Raw genomic sequence first — 18,524 nt, forward strand, 5'->3', positions numbered from 1 at the left:
CTCCCCTTGATGTTTAATGGCATTGCCATCGCTGAATCCCCCACTATCATCCTTGGAGTAATCATTGACCAGAAACTGAACTGAACCAGCCGCATAAATGCTGTGGCTCAAGAGCAGGTCAGAGGCTAGGAATTCTGCAGACAGTGACTCACCTCCAGTCTCCCCAATACCTGTCCACATTTTACAAGGCACAAGACAGGATTGTGATGGAATACTCTCCCACTTGCCTGGATGGGTGCAGCTTCAACAATACTCAAGAAGCTTGACACCATCCAGGACAAAGCAACCCACTTGACTGACACCCCATCCACCACCTTCAACATTCACTCCCTCCACAACTGAGTGGCAGCAGTGTGTACCATATACAAAATGCACTGCAGCAACTCACCAAGACTCCTTCGACAGCACCTTCCAAACCCACGACCTCTACCACCTAGAAGGACAAAGGCAGTAGATGCGTGGGAATCCCTCCAAGCTACCCACCATGCTGACTTGGAACTATATTGCCGTTCCTTCACTGTCGCTGGGTCAAAATCCTGAAACTCCCTTCCTAACAACACTGTTGGTATACCTACACCACAAGGACTGCAGCGATTCAAGAAGACGACTCACCACCACCTTCTCAAGGGCAATTAGGGATGGGCAATAAATGCTGGCCTAGCCAGCGATGCCCACATTCCCCAGACAAATAAAAAATGTTCTGAGGAAAGATTTATACCTGAAATAAGTTTTCTTGATGGATGCTGCTGGACCTAGTGTCATAGAGTCATACAGCACAGAAACAGGCCCTTCAGCCCATCGTGTCTGTGCCAGCCATCAAGCACCTAACTACTCTAATCCCATTTTCCAGCACTTGGCCTGTAGCCTTGTATGCTATAGCGTTTCAAGCGCTCATCTAAATACTTCTTAAATGTTGTGATGGTTCCTGCCTCTACCACCCCTTCAGGCAGTGTGTTCCAGATTCCAAGCACCCTTTGGGTGAAAATTTTTTTCCTCAAATCCCCTGTAAACTCCCTGCCCCTTACCTTAAATCTATGCCCCCTAGTTATTGAACTCTCTGCTAAGGGAAAGAGTTTCCTCCTATCTAATCGATCAATGCCCCTCATAATTTTGTATTTCTCAATCATGTCCCCCCTCAGCCTTCGCTGCTCTAAGGAAAACAACTGTAGCCTTTTCAGTCTCTCTTCATAGCTGAAATGCTCCAGACCAGGCAACATCCTGGTGTCAAGTGTCTTGTGTTTTCTGGTTTTATTTCAGATTTTTAGCATCTTCAATATTTTGCTTTTAGGAGATTATATACATCACACACAAACTTAAGCCAAAGTTAAAATAAATTGACAAAAGTTTAAAAAATGGAAAAGGAAAATATGCGAAGATAAAGAAAAAGCAATAAATATCTTCACCACTGTTTTTTGTAATCTTTCTGCAAAACATTTCAGTGAAAATTGGAAGCGTATCGAACAGCATAGTGGATGGTGATAGACTTCAAGAGGACGTAGAGAGGCTGGTGGACTAGACAGGCACATGGCAAATGAAATATAATGCAGAGAAGTGCAAAGTGATATATTTTCGTAGGAAGAACGAGAAAAGGGTACAATTCTAAAGGGAAGGGGCATGCAGGAACAAAGACCTGGGGGTATATGTGCATAGCCACTGAAGGTGTCAGGGCAGGTTGAGAAAGCAGTTTAAAAAAGCATACAGAATCTTGGGCTTTAAAAAAGAGGTATAAAGTACAAAAACAAGGAACTGGTTCAGCCACAACTGGAGCATTACATCCAATTCTGGACACCATACTTTAGGAAGGATGTGAGGGCTTTAGTGAGGGTGCAGAGATGATTTACTTGAATGGTTCCAGGGATGAGGGACTTCAGTTATGTGGATAGATTGAAGAAGCTGTTCCCCTTTGAGAAGAGAAGTTGAGAGAGTTGATAGAGGTCTTCATCTTAACACTTCATCTTACTCTCCATCTCTTTCACTATCCAGAGAGCTCTGGCTTTAGTTGCTATACCTTTCTGTCTCGTAGGAATGTACTTTACCCATACCATCTCCCCTTGAAAGGCAACTCATTATTCCACTAAAGTTTTGCCAGTCAATCCAATTTACCTGGGCCAGATCCGATCTCACACCAATGAAGTTGGCCCTCCTCAATTAATTACTTTATTCTAGATTGCTCCTTGTCCTTTTCCATAGCTAACCTAAACCTTATGATATTATCACTGTCCTCTAATTAAATAACACCAAGCATGCAAAAAAAAAGTAGTTTTTTAATTAAAAAGGCGGTCGGGCGCATGCTCTGTACCAGAATGAAAGAGGTCGGACTTACTATAACTGCTAATCTGATGCTTCCTTTGCTCGACAAGTGCATAGAAGCACAGCTAACACAAAGCTACCTCACGAACCCGCTTTTCTTCCAGTGCCCCAGAAATGATTAATTGACAGCAGAACGTGCGCCTGGGAATCGGAAGGCGGCAGACCCTCCCGGGAGTTGTAGTTGCTCTCTGCAGTTTGTCGACTCAAAACCTGCATCTCCCAGAAGGCATTGCTCCGCCTCCAGCTGTGACCTTTTGCGGTTGTACTTCCGGTGTTTCGGAGGAGTTTATCCATAAGGTGAGCGTTGGAATGTGTTGCTTTTCCCAACCTGTAATTCTGGGTTGGTGAGCGAAATGTTTGTGATTCCGGCGTTGTATCCTGAAATCACGTGGAGGAGGAAGGGGTTGCAGTCCTGAGACATTGTGTTGGTTTTGAAGCTGCTGTTTGCGAGTTCAGCAGATTTCTAACCGTGGCACGGTGCTGTGTCCCTGAAGCACAGGATTTATTGAGGGAAGGTCATGTCTTACTAACTTAATTGAGTTTTTTTGAGGAAGTAACGAGGATTGATGAGGGTAGTGCAGGGGATGTGGTCGACATGGATTTTAGTAAGGCATTTGATAAGGTCCCACATGTCAGACTGGTCAGAAAAATAAAAACCCATGGAATACAGGGGAATGTAGCAGGTTGGATCCAGAATTGGCTCGGCCAGGAAACAAAGGGTAGTAGTCAATGGATGTTTTTGTGAATGGAATGCTATTTCCAGTGGCGTTCCACAGGGCTCAGTGTTGGGTCTTTTGCTGTTTGTGGTATATATTAATGATTTGGACTTAAATGTGGGAAATTGGCCATGTAGTTGATAGTGAATAGGGTAGCCGTAGACTCCAGAAATATATCAGTGGTTTGGTTGAGACGATGGAAAAGTGACAAATGGAATTCAATCCAGTAACTGATGACTTTGGGAGGTAGGATAGGGGATCCCCTGGAATGGGTCAATATCTGAAAGGAGATAGCCCATATTAAAATATTTAAAGACCACAGAGCCATTGGGAGACACCCTAATGCAGACAATCTACATTTCTGTATCTCAGTTTTCACGACCCTTTGTTGAGAATCTCTAAATATTGTCACAATCCTGTGGTTCAAGCTCCTAATTTTTGAAATGCAAGCTACTCAATGGAAAACAGTGCTTTACTTGTAGAAAACAGTAATAGAAATAGTGAAACAAAAACAAGAAATGCTGGATTCACTCAGCAGGTCTGGCAGCATCTGTGGAAAGAGAAGCAGAGTTAACGTTTCGGGTCGGTGACCCTTCTTCGGAACCAGTGTACCAGTGTACCAGTGTACCAGTATATCAACAGCTCAGGAAATCCAATGATGGTTGTGCAGAATTCATTTATCAAACTGGAGATCCCAGTTGGAAAACTGATAAGTTAATGTACAGAGTTCTTGAGAGGCAGTCATTATTTTCAAAGCCATGGGTAGTGTGTCCTGAACATACTCAAATTCTTTAAGAAGGTGTACAACCCATAAATGGAAAGGTTTGTGTGTGATTGTTAATCATATGCAAAGTATCCAGTCAATGTGAGACTGTTAAAGGAAATTTGATGTTCAGATGTATCTGATTACAAATCCTAAAGTTACTTTTTAAAAGATTGTTCAATGTCATCAAAGACAAAGTAGTCTTGTCTGATTAACACTTCAGCCACATGCACCATTATTGACATGCTTTGGCTGCACTGTTTGCTATCTCCAGGATGCACTGCAGCAACTTACCAAGGCTTTTTGGGCAATATCTCCCAAACGTGTCTCCATCACCTAGAAGGATAAGGACAATTCTTTTGGGCCTCCTTATCTCAAGAGACAATGGATACGCGCCTGGAGGTGATCAGTAAGGACAATAGGTACATGGGAACACTTGTTGCCTCCAGGTTTCCCTTCAAGTCATACACCATTCATAGTTGAATTCCTTCATTGTCGCTGAGTCAAAATTCTGGAAATCCCTACCTAATAGCATTTTGGAAGCAGCATTACTCCATGGATTGCAGCGGTTCAAAAAGACGGCCCACCTGTGCAATCTCCATGGCAACTAGGTTTGGGCAATAAATGCTGATGTTTCCAGTGATGCCAAATCACAAGAATAGATTTTTAAGAAAGCTTTTTTTCTGTTTTTCATTTCTAACTCTGCTGTTCAGTTTCTCTAGCTCATATCTCATCCCCTCAGAACCTACTTGTCTAAAGTTGAATGTTTCTACTCTCCTCATTCCACTGCGTTCCCCACAAGACACCTATTTATTGTGTTTGTCTCCATGTTCAGCACATGGCTCCAGTAGTGATCCTGAGATTAATATCTTTGAGATCTTGTTTTTCACTCTAAAACCTTACTCCTCAATTTCCTCATAAAACCATCATCCTATTCATTGTCTTTTGTTTGCTATAGGTGGTAGCTGTGGCTCGATTATAGCACTTTTTCTTCTGAGTCAGAAGGTTGTGGGTTCAAACTCTACCGCATAGATTTGAGCACAAAATCTAGGCTGACATTCCAGTGTAGTACTGAGGACGTGCTGCATTGTTGGAGGTGCTGTCTTTCAGATGAGATGTTAAACTGAGCTAAACTGAGTTAAACTCAACTGCACTCTTGGTTGGCTGTGAAAGCTCTCATACCATTATTTTGAAGAGCAGGAGAGTTCTCCCAGCGATCTGGCCAATACCTAATAATTATCTCGCGGCCTTCATCAATAAAACAAACTTATCAGGTCATTCATAATTGTGGGATCTTGCTATGTGCAATTTGGTTGCTTTTCCTACACTACGCTTTAACTGAAGTTGTGAAATTTTTTTTATGATCTATGAATTCTGGATGCTTTCTCTCCTACTCTGCTATGTACCTCACCCTTACGGCAGCAAAGCAATACAGCCCCACTCCAGAGACCCGAGCATAAAATCTAGGCTAACGCTGCAGGGCAGTACAGAGCGAGTGCTTCAGAGGTGCTGTATTTCTGATGAGACGTTAAACTGAGGTGATCCCGTGCACTATTTCGAAAAAGAGCAGAATAGTTCTTGGTGGTGCCCTGGCCAATACTTAATTCCTCAACTAACATTACTAAAACAGATTATCTGGTCATTATTTCATTACTGTTTGTAGAACCTTGTGTGCAGCTTGGCTGCTGTGTTTCCCTGCATTACAACTGTGACTGCACTTCAAAAGTATTTTGTTGTCTGCAAAGAATTTGGGGCATGCTGTGATTGTAAAAGATATTATATGAATACAAGATCTTTCTAGCATTTGGTGGTTGCAGAAAAGACTGCTTATGCCTTTTTATTACAGAATTCCTAAAACTAACACTCGCCTGTTTTCCTGGTGGTTTAACTCTTTTCTCCATGATTAGCCACTTATTTCACAGTACAATGTTGCTCAAGGCTATCCTCCCTATGCTGCCTTCTTTGTCCACCTCATAGGTATTAAGCACTGCATATCTGTTAGATAAATCCAGATGCTCAGAAATTTTTGTCTCCTTTGCAAATAGTCACCTATTCCTGAATATTCTTGTTCCTCTCAACCTGTGAGATAGCACCTTCTAGAACATATATTCGAGGAGCTTTTCTCCTCATATGTGGTGGTGTGGTGATCTGATGCTCACGCTTGTTTTTTCTCTGCTCAACTAACAATTTTCCAGCACTTCATATATGCATATTCCTGGTTATCCTTTGCTTCCAAGATAGAACACATGAAGTGTTGTGTGGCACAAACCACCATACTAAAATGGGACAGATGCTGAGCAGATCCAGCAGCTCAAAACTGGGCATCCATGAGGCAGGATGGGCCATCAGCAGCAGCAGAATTATATTCCATCATAGTCTATAGCCTCATTGCTTGGTATATCCCTCACTCTACCATTACCATCAAGTCAGGGGACCAACCCTGGTTCAATGAAGCGTGTAGGAGAGCATGCCAGGAGCAGCACCAGGCAGGTCTAATAATGAGATACCAGCCTGATGAAGCTACAACATAGAACTCCTTGCATGCTAAACTGTGGAAGCAATAGGCGAGACAGAGCTAAGTGATCCCACACCAACTGATCAGTTGAAAGCTCTGCAGTCCCTGGCTTATCCAATGAGACAACTAAAGGGAGGAGGAAGCTTCATGAACATCCCATCCACATTGATGGTGGAGTCCAGCATGTGAGTGCAAAAGACAAGGCTGAAGCGTTTGCAATCATCTTCAGCCAGAGTGCCAGGTGAATGATCCGTCCCAGCCTGCTCCTGAGGTTCATACCATCAGATACCAGACTTCGGCCACTTAGATTCACTTCATATTGTTACGACCAAGTGAGAAAGGTGTCTAGGGGTTCCCTTTCAGCCTTCATCTGGTCTTACTGTAATAGGGTTTTGTTTTTTAAACACACTGTGTTTTGAGCTCCCCCTTGGTGAATCCTTATTCACTACTTTCCAATTATAAGGTAAAGAAATGAGCACAAACAGGCTTTCTTAGGTTTAAAGAATAAAAGTGAAATTTATTAAAACTTAAACTCTAATTCGGTTAACGCCTACAGATACACGCTGCGCCCCACGCTAGCATGCATATGCGATACGCACATGCAGATAGAGACAGAAAAGAGCAGAAGAAAAATAGTGGAGAGGTTTGAGGTAATCTCTGAGGAGGGGTTTTTGTTACTGTGCTTGGAGCTTGCTGTAGTCCTTGCTTGTAGGTAGATTTTTATTTTCGTTGGGGCCCAGTATTCTTCTTAAACCTTGTTCACTGTAGGAGACTTTTCTCTCTCAGGCTTCATATGTCTTCAGTGGATTCCAAAGCCGGTCTTTTCAGTCCAGGAGCAAACGGCTTTCTGCGTTTCAAACACCGTTTCTCCAATTTAAAACTCCCCTAGTTGGCCAGCAGGTGGTCACGTGACCAACTGGTTTGACCAGGTCTCTTCTGTGTATTCGGCCATCTTAGCAATCAACCTGGAATGCTAGCTCCTCTAGCTTCAACGACTGGTAATTAAAAGTCCATTGTGGATTGAATGTGTCAGGGAAGGGTCCTTTGTCTCTTTTAAGCACTGTCTGTAAATATGCAAATGTCTTTCCAGTCAAGGATCTTTTTTTTTAAAAAGCAAGTTCTTTACTCCAGTAACAGTTTAAAAATCACTGTTCATTTGGCGAAATTAATGTGCCTCATTCTTGGCAGGTGGGGGCCTGCATGACCATGTGATATCAAGAAACAGATGAGCGTACTGGCTACAGCAAAAACTGTGATGCTGAAAAATTGTGCTGCAGAACTAGCCACTAGCTAAGCTGTTCCAAAACAGCTACAGCACTGTCAACTACCCGACAACGTTGAAAATTGCCAGGTATGTCCTGTTCACAAAAAACACGCCAAATCTAATCCGGCCAATTACCACCCCATCACTCTACTTGATCATCAACAAAGTGATGGATGGTGTCATTGACAGTGCTATCAAGCTGCCTTTCCTTGGCAATGACCTCATCAATGCTCAGCTGGGTTTTGTCATGACCAGTAGGCTCCATACCTCATTATAGTCTTGGTCCAAACGTGGACAAAAGGGCTGAACTCCAGAAGTGAGGTGAGAGTGAGTGCCTTTGGCATCTAGGCAGCATTCGACTGAGCATTGGATCAAGGAGCCCTAGCATAATTGAAGTCAATCAGAAGGGGGGAAACTCACCACTGTCTGGAGTCATAACTTGCACAAAGGAAGATGGTTGTAGTTGTTTGAGGCCAATCATCTCAGCTCTAGGATATTGCTACAGGAGTTCCTCAGGTCAGCGTCCTAGGCCCAATCATCTTCAGCTGTTTCACCAATGATCTTCCCTCCATCATAAGGTCAGAAGTGGGGGTGTGCGCTGAATATTGTTCACTATCATTTGCAACATTTTGGCATGGGCTGTTAACTGGCAAGCAGTGTTCATGCCACGCAAGTGCCAAGTAATGACCACCTTCAAAATGAGAGTCTCACTGCCCTTGTCATTCAATGGCATTACCATTACTACATCCCCATAACCAACACCTTACATGGCGTTGAGGTAGAAGATCAGCCATAATCTAGTTGAATGGCCGATTGGCCTCCTCCTGCTCCTATTTCCTCTGTTCCCTCATCATCAGCATCCTGGGGCATCATCATTAACCAGAAACATAACTGAGCCAGCCATATAAATACTGTGACTACAAGAGCAGGTCAGAGGCTGGGTAGTCTGTGCTGAGTAACTCACCTCCTGGCTCCTCAAAGCCTGTACACTATCTGCAAGGCATAAGTCAGGAGTGTGATAGAATACTGTCTACTTAGTTGGATAAGTGAAGCTCCAACAGCTCAATACCATCTAGGACAAAGCAGGCCGCTTGATTAGCATCCCATCCCGACCTTAAACATTCACTCCCTCCACCACTGGTGCACCATGGCTGCATCTACAAGATGCACTCCAGCAACTCACCAAGACTGCTTCAATAGCACTTTCCAAACCCACAATCTCTACCACTTAGAACAAGGGCAGCAGGCACATGGGAACACAACCCTCATGAAAGTTTTCCTCACTGCCACACACTATTCTGTCCTGGAACTATATCACTGTTCCTTTACTGTAGCTGGGTCAAAATCCTGGAAATCCCTCCCTCACAGCACTGTGAGTGTACCTACACCATATGGACTGCAGCAGTTCAAGAAGGCAGCTCACCACCACCTTCTCAAGGGCAATTAGGGATGGGCAATAAATGCTGTTCTTGCCAGTGACACCCATGTTCTGTGAAAGAATTAAATGAACACATGCACCAGCTGTGTATCTCTTGTCACCATTCCTGTACATCCCAACGACAGCACTATACACAAGTACTAATGTTAGAGCACTCACTTACCTGACCTTCAGGTAAATCATTCCTCTAGTGTCAAATTTTGAGTTGGACAACAACTCCCTTAAATATTTGCCTCTTACTAAAAACAAAAATCTGTTTTTTGGAAAAAAAAATCCAGTAATAGATTATTTGGGGCTGTAGTGGAGAAAAATCAAGTCTTTAACGCCCCCTGCCCCAGTACAGTATTCCTTAGGCACATAGCACTAGGCATTACAAAAATGTCACTACATTTGTCTGCTCTTTACTGCTGCCTAATGCTCAAAATGAGATGAAGGGTCACTTTTTCGTTCTTCATTTCACTGATTTTTTTCCCCTCAAAGCATAATAGTTATTGCATTGCATTAATCATCATCTATTTGGATCTTTCTGAATTCAGCAATTCGATATATTTGTATTCCTTGGAGTGGACATTTCATCAATATGAAGAGAAGGTCACAAGTGATGTTGTTTCACACAGTGTCTTTTGCATTGCTGAGGAAACTTGGCTTGCAATGTAGATTCCAAAGCAGTAGACGACCAACTGCTCCTCTTGGATCCCGGATTTTATCTGATCCGAGCAGAGTGTTTGAACATAATATGTGGTAAGTGAATGTTTAGATTGTGTTTGTTGCTTACATAAAATCTCAAGATATATCATTTATGAATTGTTCATGACATTTTTAGTCAATTCTCTTTTGTTCAAAATGGAAATGAACAACTTAAAGATGAGCGCTTCTGATATGATTTCATTAGGTTAATAATTTGAATTTTAAATTCAACGTTTTTCATGGTTAAAAGGTTCTGCAGTATAGTAATGAAATTTAATGCTAAATCACATAGGTCCAAACATTGTTCCATTACATTCATTAAATGTAATAAAAGATAGGCTGTAATTTTAGGGCCCCCTCCCCCCGCCCAAACAGCGGGAAGGTGGCGGGGGGGACCTAAAATGGAGTGGGAGACTCGGGGGGGGGTGGTGCCTTTCCCGACCCTTTCCTGCCTCCGGCACTACTTTATGCAGGGTGGCGGCGGCTAAAAATGGCCCGCCCTAAGCCAATCAAGGCCCTTAAGTGGCTACTTTATGGCCGCTTAAGGGCCTTCGCCCGCCTCCATGGGGATTTTACCTGTGGCGGCAAGGCCCGAGAAAAGCCGCCTGTTAAAAGCTGGCGGCTCTCTGACATCCTGCGGGGGGTGGGGTGGGGGACCTCATGATTGGGCACCCTGTGCCTGACGGAGGGCTGTCCCCGCAGCCCCAACATGCCCTCCCCATCCCCCCAGTCAGCCACCCTTGGCTCACCGGGGCCTAACCGGTCACCCCCAGCGAGGCCACAAAAACCTACTTGCATTCCGGGGTTCCCCAACATCTTCCTCACGAAGCTGGGCTTCAGGTGGTGCTGCTGGGACAGAGCTGCGTGTCCGCTGATTGGCCGGCAGCTCTATTAGGTGGGACTTCCTACCTCAAGCGGGTGGAAGTCCCGCCTCAAACCAAGTGAACCCCAGGGACCCGCAAATGACGGGTCGGATCCCTAGGCCAGACGGAAGTGGGCTCGCCACAGACTTTTCAGACGGTGGACGGCTCCTGTCCGCCAAGGGTAAAATCCCGGTCATAGTATCAATTTGTTATTTTTATGGAATGTTACAAGTGCTTCCATTTTTTTGTTAAATTTTGAAGATTTGTGGCTTAAAACGAAAGAGGAGTCCCTGGATTTTTTTTTTTACAAGGGTCACTGAGATGTCTGGATTATAAACAGTTACTGGAAAGCACCTGTCTTCGAATAATTACCCAGCAGGGGTTGTTTTTGACTTGGGGAAAGATGCTTACAAAGGAGTGACAGGCCAAGATTTATAGGGGTCAGGAGGCTTGATTCTTGGGACACTGGTCTTAGTTTCAACTCGGACAGTGAGTTGGGATATGCACAATGGTTTGAAAAGACAGTTGGAGAACACTTGCCAAGAGAGCAAAACCCCACCTCCGTCTGTTCCAGCTCTTTGAAAAAGTATGCCAGTTTTCCATCCCTTGAAAAGCTGAGAAGCAAGTGTAAGAAACTGTCTGAAATCCCTGTTATTGTATTATCTCTGGAAAGCCTGCCCAAACTGATCTTCATTGTCACCTGTCAATAATGACAGGTCAATAATGACGGCACAGTGGCGCAGTGGTTAGCACCGCAGCCTCACAGCTCCAGTGACCTGGGTTCAATTCTGGGTACTGCCTGTGTGGAGTTTGCAAGTTCTCCCTGCGTCTGCGTGGGTTTCCTCCGGGTGCTCCGGTTTCCTCCCACATGCCAAAGACTTGCAGGTTGATAGGTAAATTGGCCATTGTAGATTGCCCCTGGTATGGGTGGGTGGTAGGGGAATGTGGGGACGGGTGGGGATGTGGTAGGAATGTGGAATTAGTGTAGGATTAGTGTGGATGGGTGGTTGGTGGTCGGCGCGGACTCGGTGGGCCGAAGGGCCTGTTTTGGTGCTGTATCTCTAAACTAAATTGTTCTAGGAAGATTCCAGTGACAGCTGGAATTTGGGACGCCAAACCAAAAATGACTCCTGACCTCTTTTCATATCTTTTTTTCCTTCAAGAATTAGCAAGTATTTTTGGCCGTTGTATTTTTTTTTTGTACTAGAGCTCTAAAGAGTAAATCTCTATTTTTTCAGTTAACCAGTTTGTGTGTGTGGCTACGGTAAAAAAGGAATTTTAATATTTCGATCTATGTATTTATGCTTTACTTCATTACTGGTTAAGACGTGTTTTATAATAAACTGATTGTTTATTAATTAAACCTGGTTGGTGTGTTTTATTCTGGGATAAAAATCGAGTCTATGATTGACTGACTGTATCAGTAAGTCGGGAAAAAATTTCAATATATGTTGTGACCTGTGGAAAAGTGGAACTAGAAAAACCGTGCACTCCTCCCGCATCGGTCATAACATATAATTGGTGGCTCGATGGGATAACCCAATGCCACGACGTGCAGTTGTAAGTGGGGTAATAATAATTGAAAAGAAGGGGAAAAAACAGGCTTCTTGTGCAGTAGATTAATGTTTACTCTACTGGAATGTCTTTATCAGTTGCTGCAACATTTTTGGGGAAGGAGGGTGTATCCCCGAGTGATTTGAGAAACTTAACCAAGGTTAGACTGAAGGATTTGGCAGACCTGTTGGTGTTAGAGTTAAAACCAGGAGCTAAGAAAGCAGACATAATTGAAGCAATAGCATACTGTTTGAAATTAGAAGAAGGTGGTAAACCAGAGGGCAGTGCAGTTGAATTAGCTAAAATTCAGTTACAGATGAAGCAGCTTGAGTAGGAACAGAAAATAGAACTACTTAAGCTTGACAAAGAAAAAGAAATAGAAATGAGAAAAGTTGAAAAGAAAAATAAATTGACAATGAAAAATCTTGAACTAGAATTTCAAAGAGTAAGTGAAAGAGAAGGAAGGGAATTCGAATTAAAAAAGATGGAATTAAGACAAAGGGGTGGTGTACACTCAGTGAAAGTTCTGGTGGGGAAAACTCTGACTCCAGCCAGGACCCAGTGGAGAGCTGTTTAAATTTGTGCAAGCCCTCCCTAAGTTTGAGGAAAGGATTGTAGAGGCACTTTTCATTTCTTTTCAAAAGATAGCCAAACAGATGAAGTGGCGTAAGGAAAGCTGGACACTGCTTATGCAAAGCAGCTTGATGGGCAGAGCTCATGAAGTTAATGCCGTGCTTTCTGAGGAGACTTCTACGGATTATAAGATGGCAAAAGAAAAGGCTATTGCTGCATATGAGTTAGTCCCTGAAGTGTACCGGCAGAAATTTCGGAACCTTTTGAGATTGTCTTGGCAGACTTAGATAGATTTGGGAGGGGAAAGCAAATTAATTTTGATCGTTGGATACGGGTACTAAAGGTAGAGGTCATGCATTAGAACCTTAGGGAACTAATTCTCCTGGAAGAATTTCAAAATTCACTCCCTCCGTTAGTAAGAACCCATGTAGAGAACCAGAAGGATTCAACAGCCAGGCAGGCATCAGAAATTGCTGATTACAAGCTTGTTTATAAGCCCCAACCCTTTGTCTGTCACCCCTAAAACACAAGAAGGATAGAACGTGGGAGGGTGAAAGGAAGGCAAGTAGCCAGGGACAGCTGGGAAAGCCCCTGGATCTCCTCCTCAGTCCAGAAAGGAAGGTGCTGAGGGCGGAAGTGAGGTCCGCAAGCCTATTTATTACCATTGTCACAAGGTGGGATACCTTCGTGCAGAATGCTGGAAGTTGCGAGGTAAACCAGTGGGACTTATTGGGGTATGCAAAGCCAATGTAGAGAAAGGGGCCCTGACCGAGAGTACAGCAGATCAGGCTGTAGCTGACTGCAGCTGTAAGGCTAAATACAAAAACCACTGAGTGCAGAGGTTGTGAATAAGATACCTGAGAGTTATAGGGAATTCTTGTCAAAAGGAAAAGTAACTCCTTATTGCTCAAGTGAGGCAGGTAAACCTATAGTTATACTTAGGGATACAGGAGCCATCCAAACTCTTTTGCTGTGGAAAGGCATAACATTTCCAATGAGAAGACCTAACAAGGCTGCTCACAGCATTTAAAAGAGTCTGTAGGGATAAGCCAGGATGTACAATCTTAGCCACACATGATGTGGATGTAGGGGAATCCTTTCCTATAAGCAGCATCCTTATCGTTTAAGTGCAGAGAAACAGGCCCAGGTAAAAGCTAAAATCCAACACATGCTGGAAAACCACCTAATTGAACTCAGTCAAAGCAGCTGGAGTTCCCCAGTAGTATTAGTGCCTAAACCTGACGATTCAACTAGACGCTGCACAGACTACAGAAAAGTTAATATAGTAACAAAGGCAGATACCTACCCAGTTCCTCGCTTGGAAGACTCTTTTGACAGAGTGGGCAGTGCCACATTTTTCTATAAAAATAGATTTGTTAAATACTGGCAGGTTTTTTTCACACCCCGAGCTAAAGAAATATCGGCCTTTGTCACACCAGACGGTCTTTTCCAATGCTGAGTGATGCCATTCGGGCTAAAAAATGCCCCAGCAACTTTTCAGACACTGATGAACCAAGTGATAGCCAGTGTTCCTAACTCTGTAGTTTACCTTGATGATGTGCTGGTATACAGTGACACTTGGAAGGATCACTTGGGACAACTAGAAACTTACAGTTGGCTGATTTGGTAATAAACTTTGCCAACTTTGCAGATGCTTTAACCAGAATCTAACTTTGCTTTGAGTTATCTGAATGCAAAGATGGTACACAGCAGGACTGTATAAGCTACAGATAAAGAGTAAATGAGTATGAGAGTGAAAATGTGTTTTAAAATGTTTTCACCTATTTTTTCCACACTTTGTGATGAAACACATTTAAAAATGGTGTTTCATTCCTTCAAGGGTGGAGATGTTATGAGTGCTTCCATTTTTTTTGTTAAATTTAGAAGATTTGTGGCTTAAAGCTAAAGAGGAGTCCATGGATTTTTTTTTACAAGGATCACTGAGACATCTGGATTATAAACCGTTACTGAAAGGCACCTGTCTTCAAATAATTACCCAGCAGGGGTTGTTTTTGACTTGGGGAAAGATGTTTTCGAAGGAGTGACAGGTCAAGATTTATAGGGGTTAGGAGGCTTGATTCTTGTGACACTGGTCTTGGTTTTGCTTTGGACAGTGAGTTGGGATATGGACAATGGTTTGAAAAGACAGTTGGAGAACACTTGCCAAAAGAGCAAATCCCCACCTCAGTTTGTTCCAGCTCTTTGAAAAAGCCTGCCAGTTTTCCATCTCTTGAGAAGCTGAGAAGCAATTGTACGAAACTGCCTGAAACTCCTGTTATTGTATTATCCCTGGAAAGTCTGCCCAAACTGAACTTCAACGTCACCTGTCAAGAACTGTTCTAGGAAGATTCCAGTAACAGCTGTCTATGCGTATTTAGAATGCCACACCAAAAGGGACTTGTGACATTTTTTCATATCTTTTTTCTCTCTCAAGAATTAGCTAGTATTTTTGGCCAATGTATTTTTTTTTTGTACTAGAGCTCGAGTAAATCTCTTTTTTTTCCATTTAACTGGTTGTGTGTGTGTAACTAAGGAAAAAATGAAAAGGAACTTTAATTTTCGATCTGTGTATTTATGCTTTGCTTCATTACTGGATTTGTTTTATAATAAACTGATAATTTGTTGTTTATTAATTAAACCTGGTTGGTGTGTTTTATTCTGGGATATAAATAGAGTCTATCATTGACTGTATTGGTAAGTGGGAAAACATTTAAATATATGTTGTGATCTGTGGAGAAGTGGAACTAGAATAAACAGTGCACTCCTGCCGCCTCAGTCATAATAGGAAAGAGATTCATCTAATTTAGCATTTCTTTTTGTGTATGGAGGGACCTGCTATTTTTCTCCCCTACTTTTAGGTATTTCTTACAAAAGGATCTTTATACTTCCATGCATAGAAACTTTGAGGGGAAAAAAGGACAGTAAATAACTAGCCCCAAACATTTCCAAATTTTTATCTTCTATTCCAGTCATGGGAAGAGCATAAAATGTGTAAATAATTACAGTGCGTAGCTTTCTCTGTAATCCTTAAAAAAGAAAATTTACCTTTTTCTCTAGGGATCACATCCAGTGGACACCTGAACAGGAGGAACTTGCTCGACAAAAAGTTGAAGAAAATTCTAGCTTTCAAGTCTCATTGGAAGAACAAGGTAAATTATGAATTTTTTCTGAACTTTAAGGGATCTTCTTCTACAGCTGCAACAAGTGGAAGACATAGATCCAAAATGGCACTATTTTATGACAGAATAATCTGACATGAGTGCAAAGGAGGAACCATTCTATGGAGAAGCTTGTTTCCCTTGTTTCTCAAATGGGCCAGATACAGGTTAATTTGGACATTGAGGTATAACATTTGAATTATCCCAATAAATTATCTGACAAAAGTAACAATATAATGTCTATTTTACTTTTTGAAAGTGTTTGGCATTCATTGCAAGGGAATTTGAGTACAGGAGCAAAGATGTATTGCTTCAGTTGTATAAAGCCTTGGTGAGACCGCACCTGGAGTATTGTGTACAGATTTGGTCTCCTAATCTAAGGAAGGATATACCTGCTCTAGAGGGAGTGCAACGGAGGTTCACCAGACTAATCCCTGGGATGGCGGGATTGTCTTTTGAGGAGAGATTGCAGAAACTGGACTTGTATTCTTTAGAGTTTCGAAGAATGAGAGGTGATCTCATCGAAACTTTAAAAATTCTTACAGGGCGTGACAGGGTAGATGTGGAGAGGATGTTTCCTCTGGCTGGTGAGTGTAGAACAAGGGGACGCAGTCTCAGAATAAGGAGCAGGCCATTTAAGGCTGAGATGAGGTATTTCTTTATTCAGAGGCTGGTGAATCTGTGGAATTCTCTTCCCCAGAGGGCTATGGAAGCTCAAACATTGAGCATGTTCAAGCCTGAATATTAACAACATCAAGGGGTATGGGGATAGTGGGCAAAAATGGCATAGAGCTAGATGATCAGCCATAATCTGTTTGAATGGCAGAGCAGGCTCAATGGGCTGAATGGCCTACTCCTGCTCCTATTTCCTGTGATCCTCATTGATGTATTTTACTGAATCTTTCTGATCACCAATTTTGTTCCTCCACTCTCCTGGATAGTACAGGCTCCTTGCTAGAATGGTTATGACCAACTGTCCTCTGAAACCTCAACAAAATGTTTTTTTAAATGTGTGGGCCTTGGCATTTTGGTCTGGCTGGGTACTTGACTATGACGGTGTGAGAAATTGTTGCCAAGCCCACTCATGTCCTCGCTCAACACCTGCACACATGCAGTTCGGTACGATTGCTGATCAGGAGTGGAAAAAAAAGTATTTTTTCTCCCCCTTCCTTCACTTTCCCCTGCCCCAATTTATTATAGTGCCCTTACTACTGCCCTGGCTAAGATCAGGTAACACCAGACATGCGATATTCATCTCATATATGCTGTTGACTGTTCAAGTTTATTCAGTGCAAAATATCAACAGAATTGTCATTTTTGGTGCATACATATTTGCTTTTTAGCTCAGTTCATAACAAACCTGCTCAACTATGTTATGTACAGCAGATGTTTTGCTGGGATTATGATTTGTATACATCCTGGAACAGTTTACCCTGGCAGTGCACAGATATCCAGCCATATGCATTATTCTGCATAGATATGAAATGTTTGTGTAATTTTTGTATCATTTTCCTTTGGATCCACAAATGCTGCATTTCTAAATGAGATGGTAATATGCGGTTGTCTGGATTGAAGTCATTTGGTTGCAAAATGTACTTAAAGTAAAGGTGTAGATAATATCAGGGAAAGGACTTTATCTCCTAAGATAGATGCTAGTTTATAACTTAGGTTGTATTCCTAACTGGTAAAATGTAACTTATGCAATCTAATTTTTTAAAGCTGTTTTATAGGCTTTTATATATTTCACTATTCTTATAATGCTCTGGTTTTTCTTGGTTTAAGCTTTTAAATTTACCGTGTTACAGCTCCATAGATACGTTAGTCTTGCAATTGCAATTTCAAACCAGTCTTCAGTCTTTAATAGATTAATTTTTCTTCTCTTTTACTGCAATTTGTTGCTGCAGCTAAATATGAGAAAGCTGCCAGTACCTACTGGGATGAATTCTACAGAGCTCATCAAAATAAATTCTTCAAAGATCGTAGATGGTTGCTCCTAGAGTTTCCTGAACTCTTTCCAGACAGAACACTCAGTTGGAATGAAGGGGTCAAAGAACCAACAAGTAATTCCATACTTAGTCCTCATGTCTCCTTGCAAACACAGTATTCTACTTGTCCAGAACAAGCAAAATTGGGTGGTTTTAACAGGACATATGCTAAACAAGAAAATTCTGTAACAATACAGAAAGCAAACTCTGTAGAAGGAACAGCAAGAACAAACGATGGCAAAGACTTGGAACATAAAAAGCAAGAGAGAAACAGGACGGACAGACAGAAGAATCCAGGATATTTTCCTGGTATCAATTTCACCTTCAGAATTTTTGAGGTATCTTTTCAAAACAGGGTAAACTAAGAGGCTATTGTATGTTTATTGCCACCATCTGAATTTTCAGCCATGTTCAGTAGGTTCATGTAATGTTCTGGTCAACATATGAATTTCAAAAAATAAATTACCATTGCATATATTCTCAGAACAACTGCAGCAACACATTTCCAAGAGTCTGGTACTCTACTGTCCTGTTGTCACTATGCAAATCGCTTTCTTGCCTCTCCTTTCTTTACCTTCCCTTCTGTTAAACTCATTTTGCCAATTCGCTTTCTTCTTAAAACAGGAGAGCAAGATGTTTTCAGATGTTGGTGCCCAGAGTTAGCATGGCTCCATTACATATTGATGTGATCTGTATTT

The 18,524-nt window shown here is 42.3% G+C and overlaps 2 protein-coding genes across 9 annotated transcripts in view; one reads left to right on the forward strand and one right to left on the reverse strand.

Moving 5' to 3' along the window:
* dcaf17 (ddb1 and cul4 associated factor 17) overlaps positions 1–2,507 on the reverse strand; it is a 70,250-nt gene extending 67,743 nt beyond the window's left edge. For all 3 annotated transcript variants that reach the window (XM_068035349.1, XM_068035348.1, XM_068035347.1), the window contains exon 1: positions 2,324–2,507. The gene's annotated coding sequence lies outside the window, so the exon portion shown is untranslated. The remainder of the gene's footprint in view (positions 1–2,323) is intronic.
* Positions 2,508–2,542: 35 nt separating this feature from the next.
* The window catches only part of mettl8 (methyltransferase 8, methylcytidine), a 65,661-nt gene continuing 49,679 nt past the window's right edge, over positions 2,543–18,524 (forward strand). For all 6 annotated transcript variants that reach the window (XR_010975341.1, XR_010975342.1, XM_068035350.1 and 3 more), the window contains exons 1-5: positions 2,543–2,607; positions 7,493–7,655; positions 9,543–9,747; positions 15,741–15,832; positions 17,746–18,164. Coding sequence is in view for 4 of the 6 variants with exons in the window: in XM_068035350.1 (XP_067891451.1) it covers positions 9,587–9,747; positions 15,741–15,832; positions 17,746–18,164 (672 nt within the window). In the remaining 2 variants the exon portion in view is untranslated. The remainder of the gene's footprint in view (positions 2,608–7,492; positions 7,656–9,542; positions 9,748–15,740; positions 15,833–17,745; positions 18,165–18,524) is intronic.

This window comes from Heterodontus francisci, chromosome 7 (assembly GCF_036365525.1).
Source record: "Heterodontus francisci isolate sHetFra1 chromosome 7, sHetFra1.hap1, whole genome shotgun sequence".
Lineage (NCBI taxonomy): Eukaryota > Metazoa > Chordata > Chondrichthyes > Heterodontiformes > Heterodontidae > Heterodontus > Heterodontus francisci.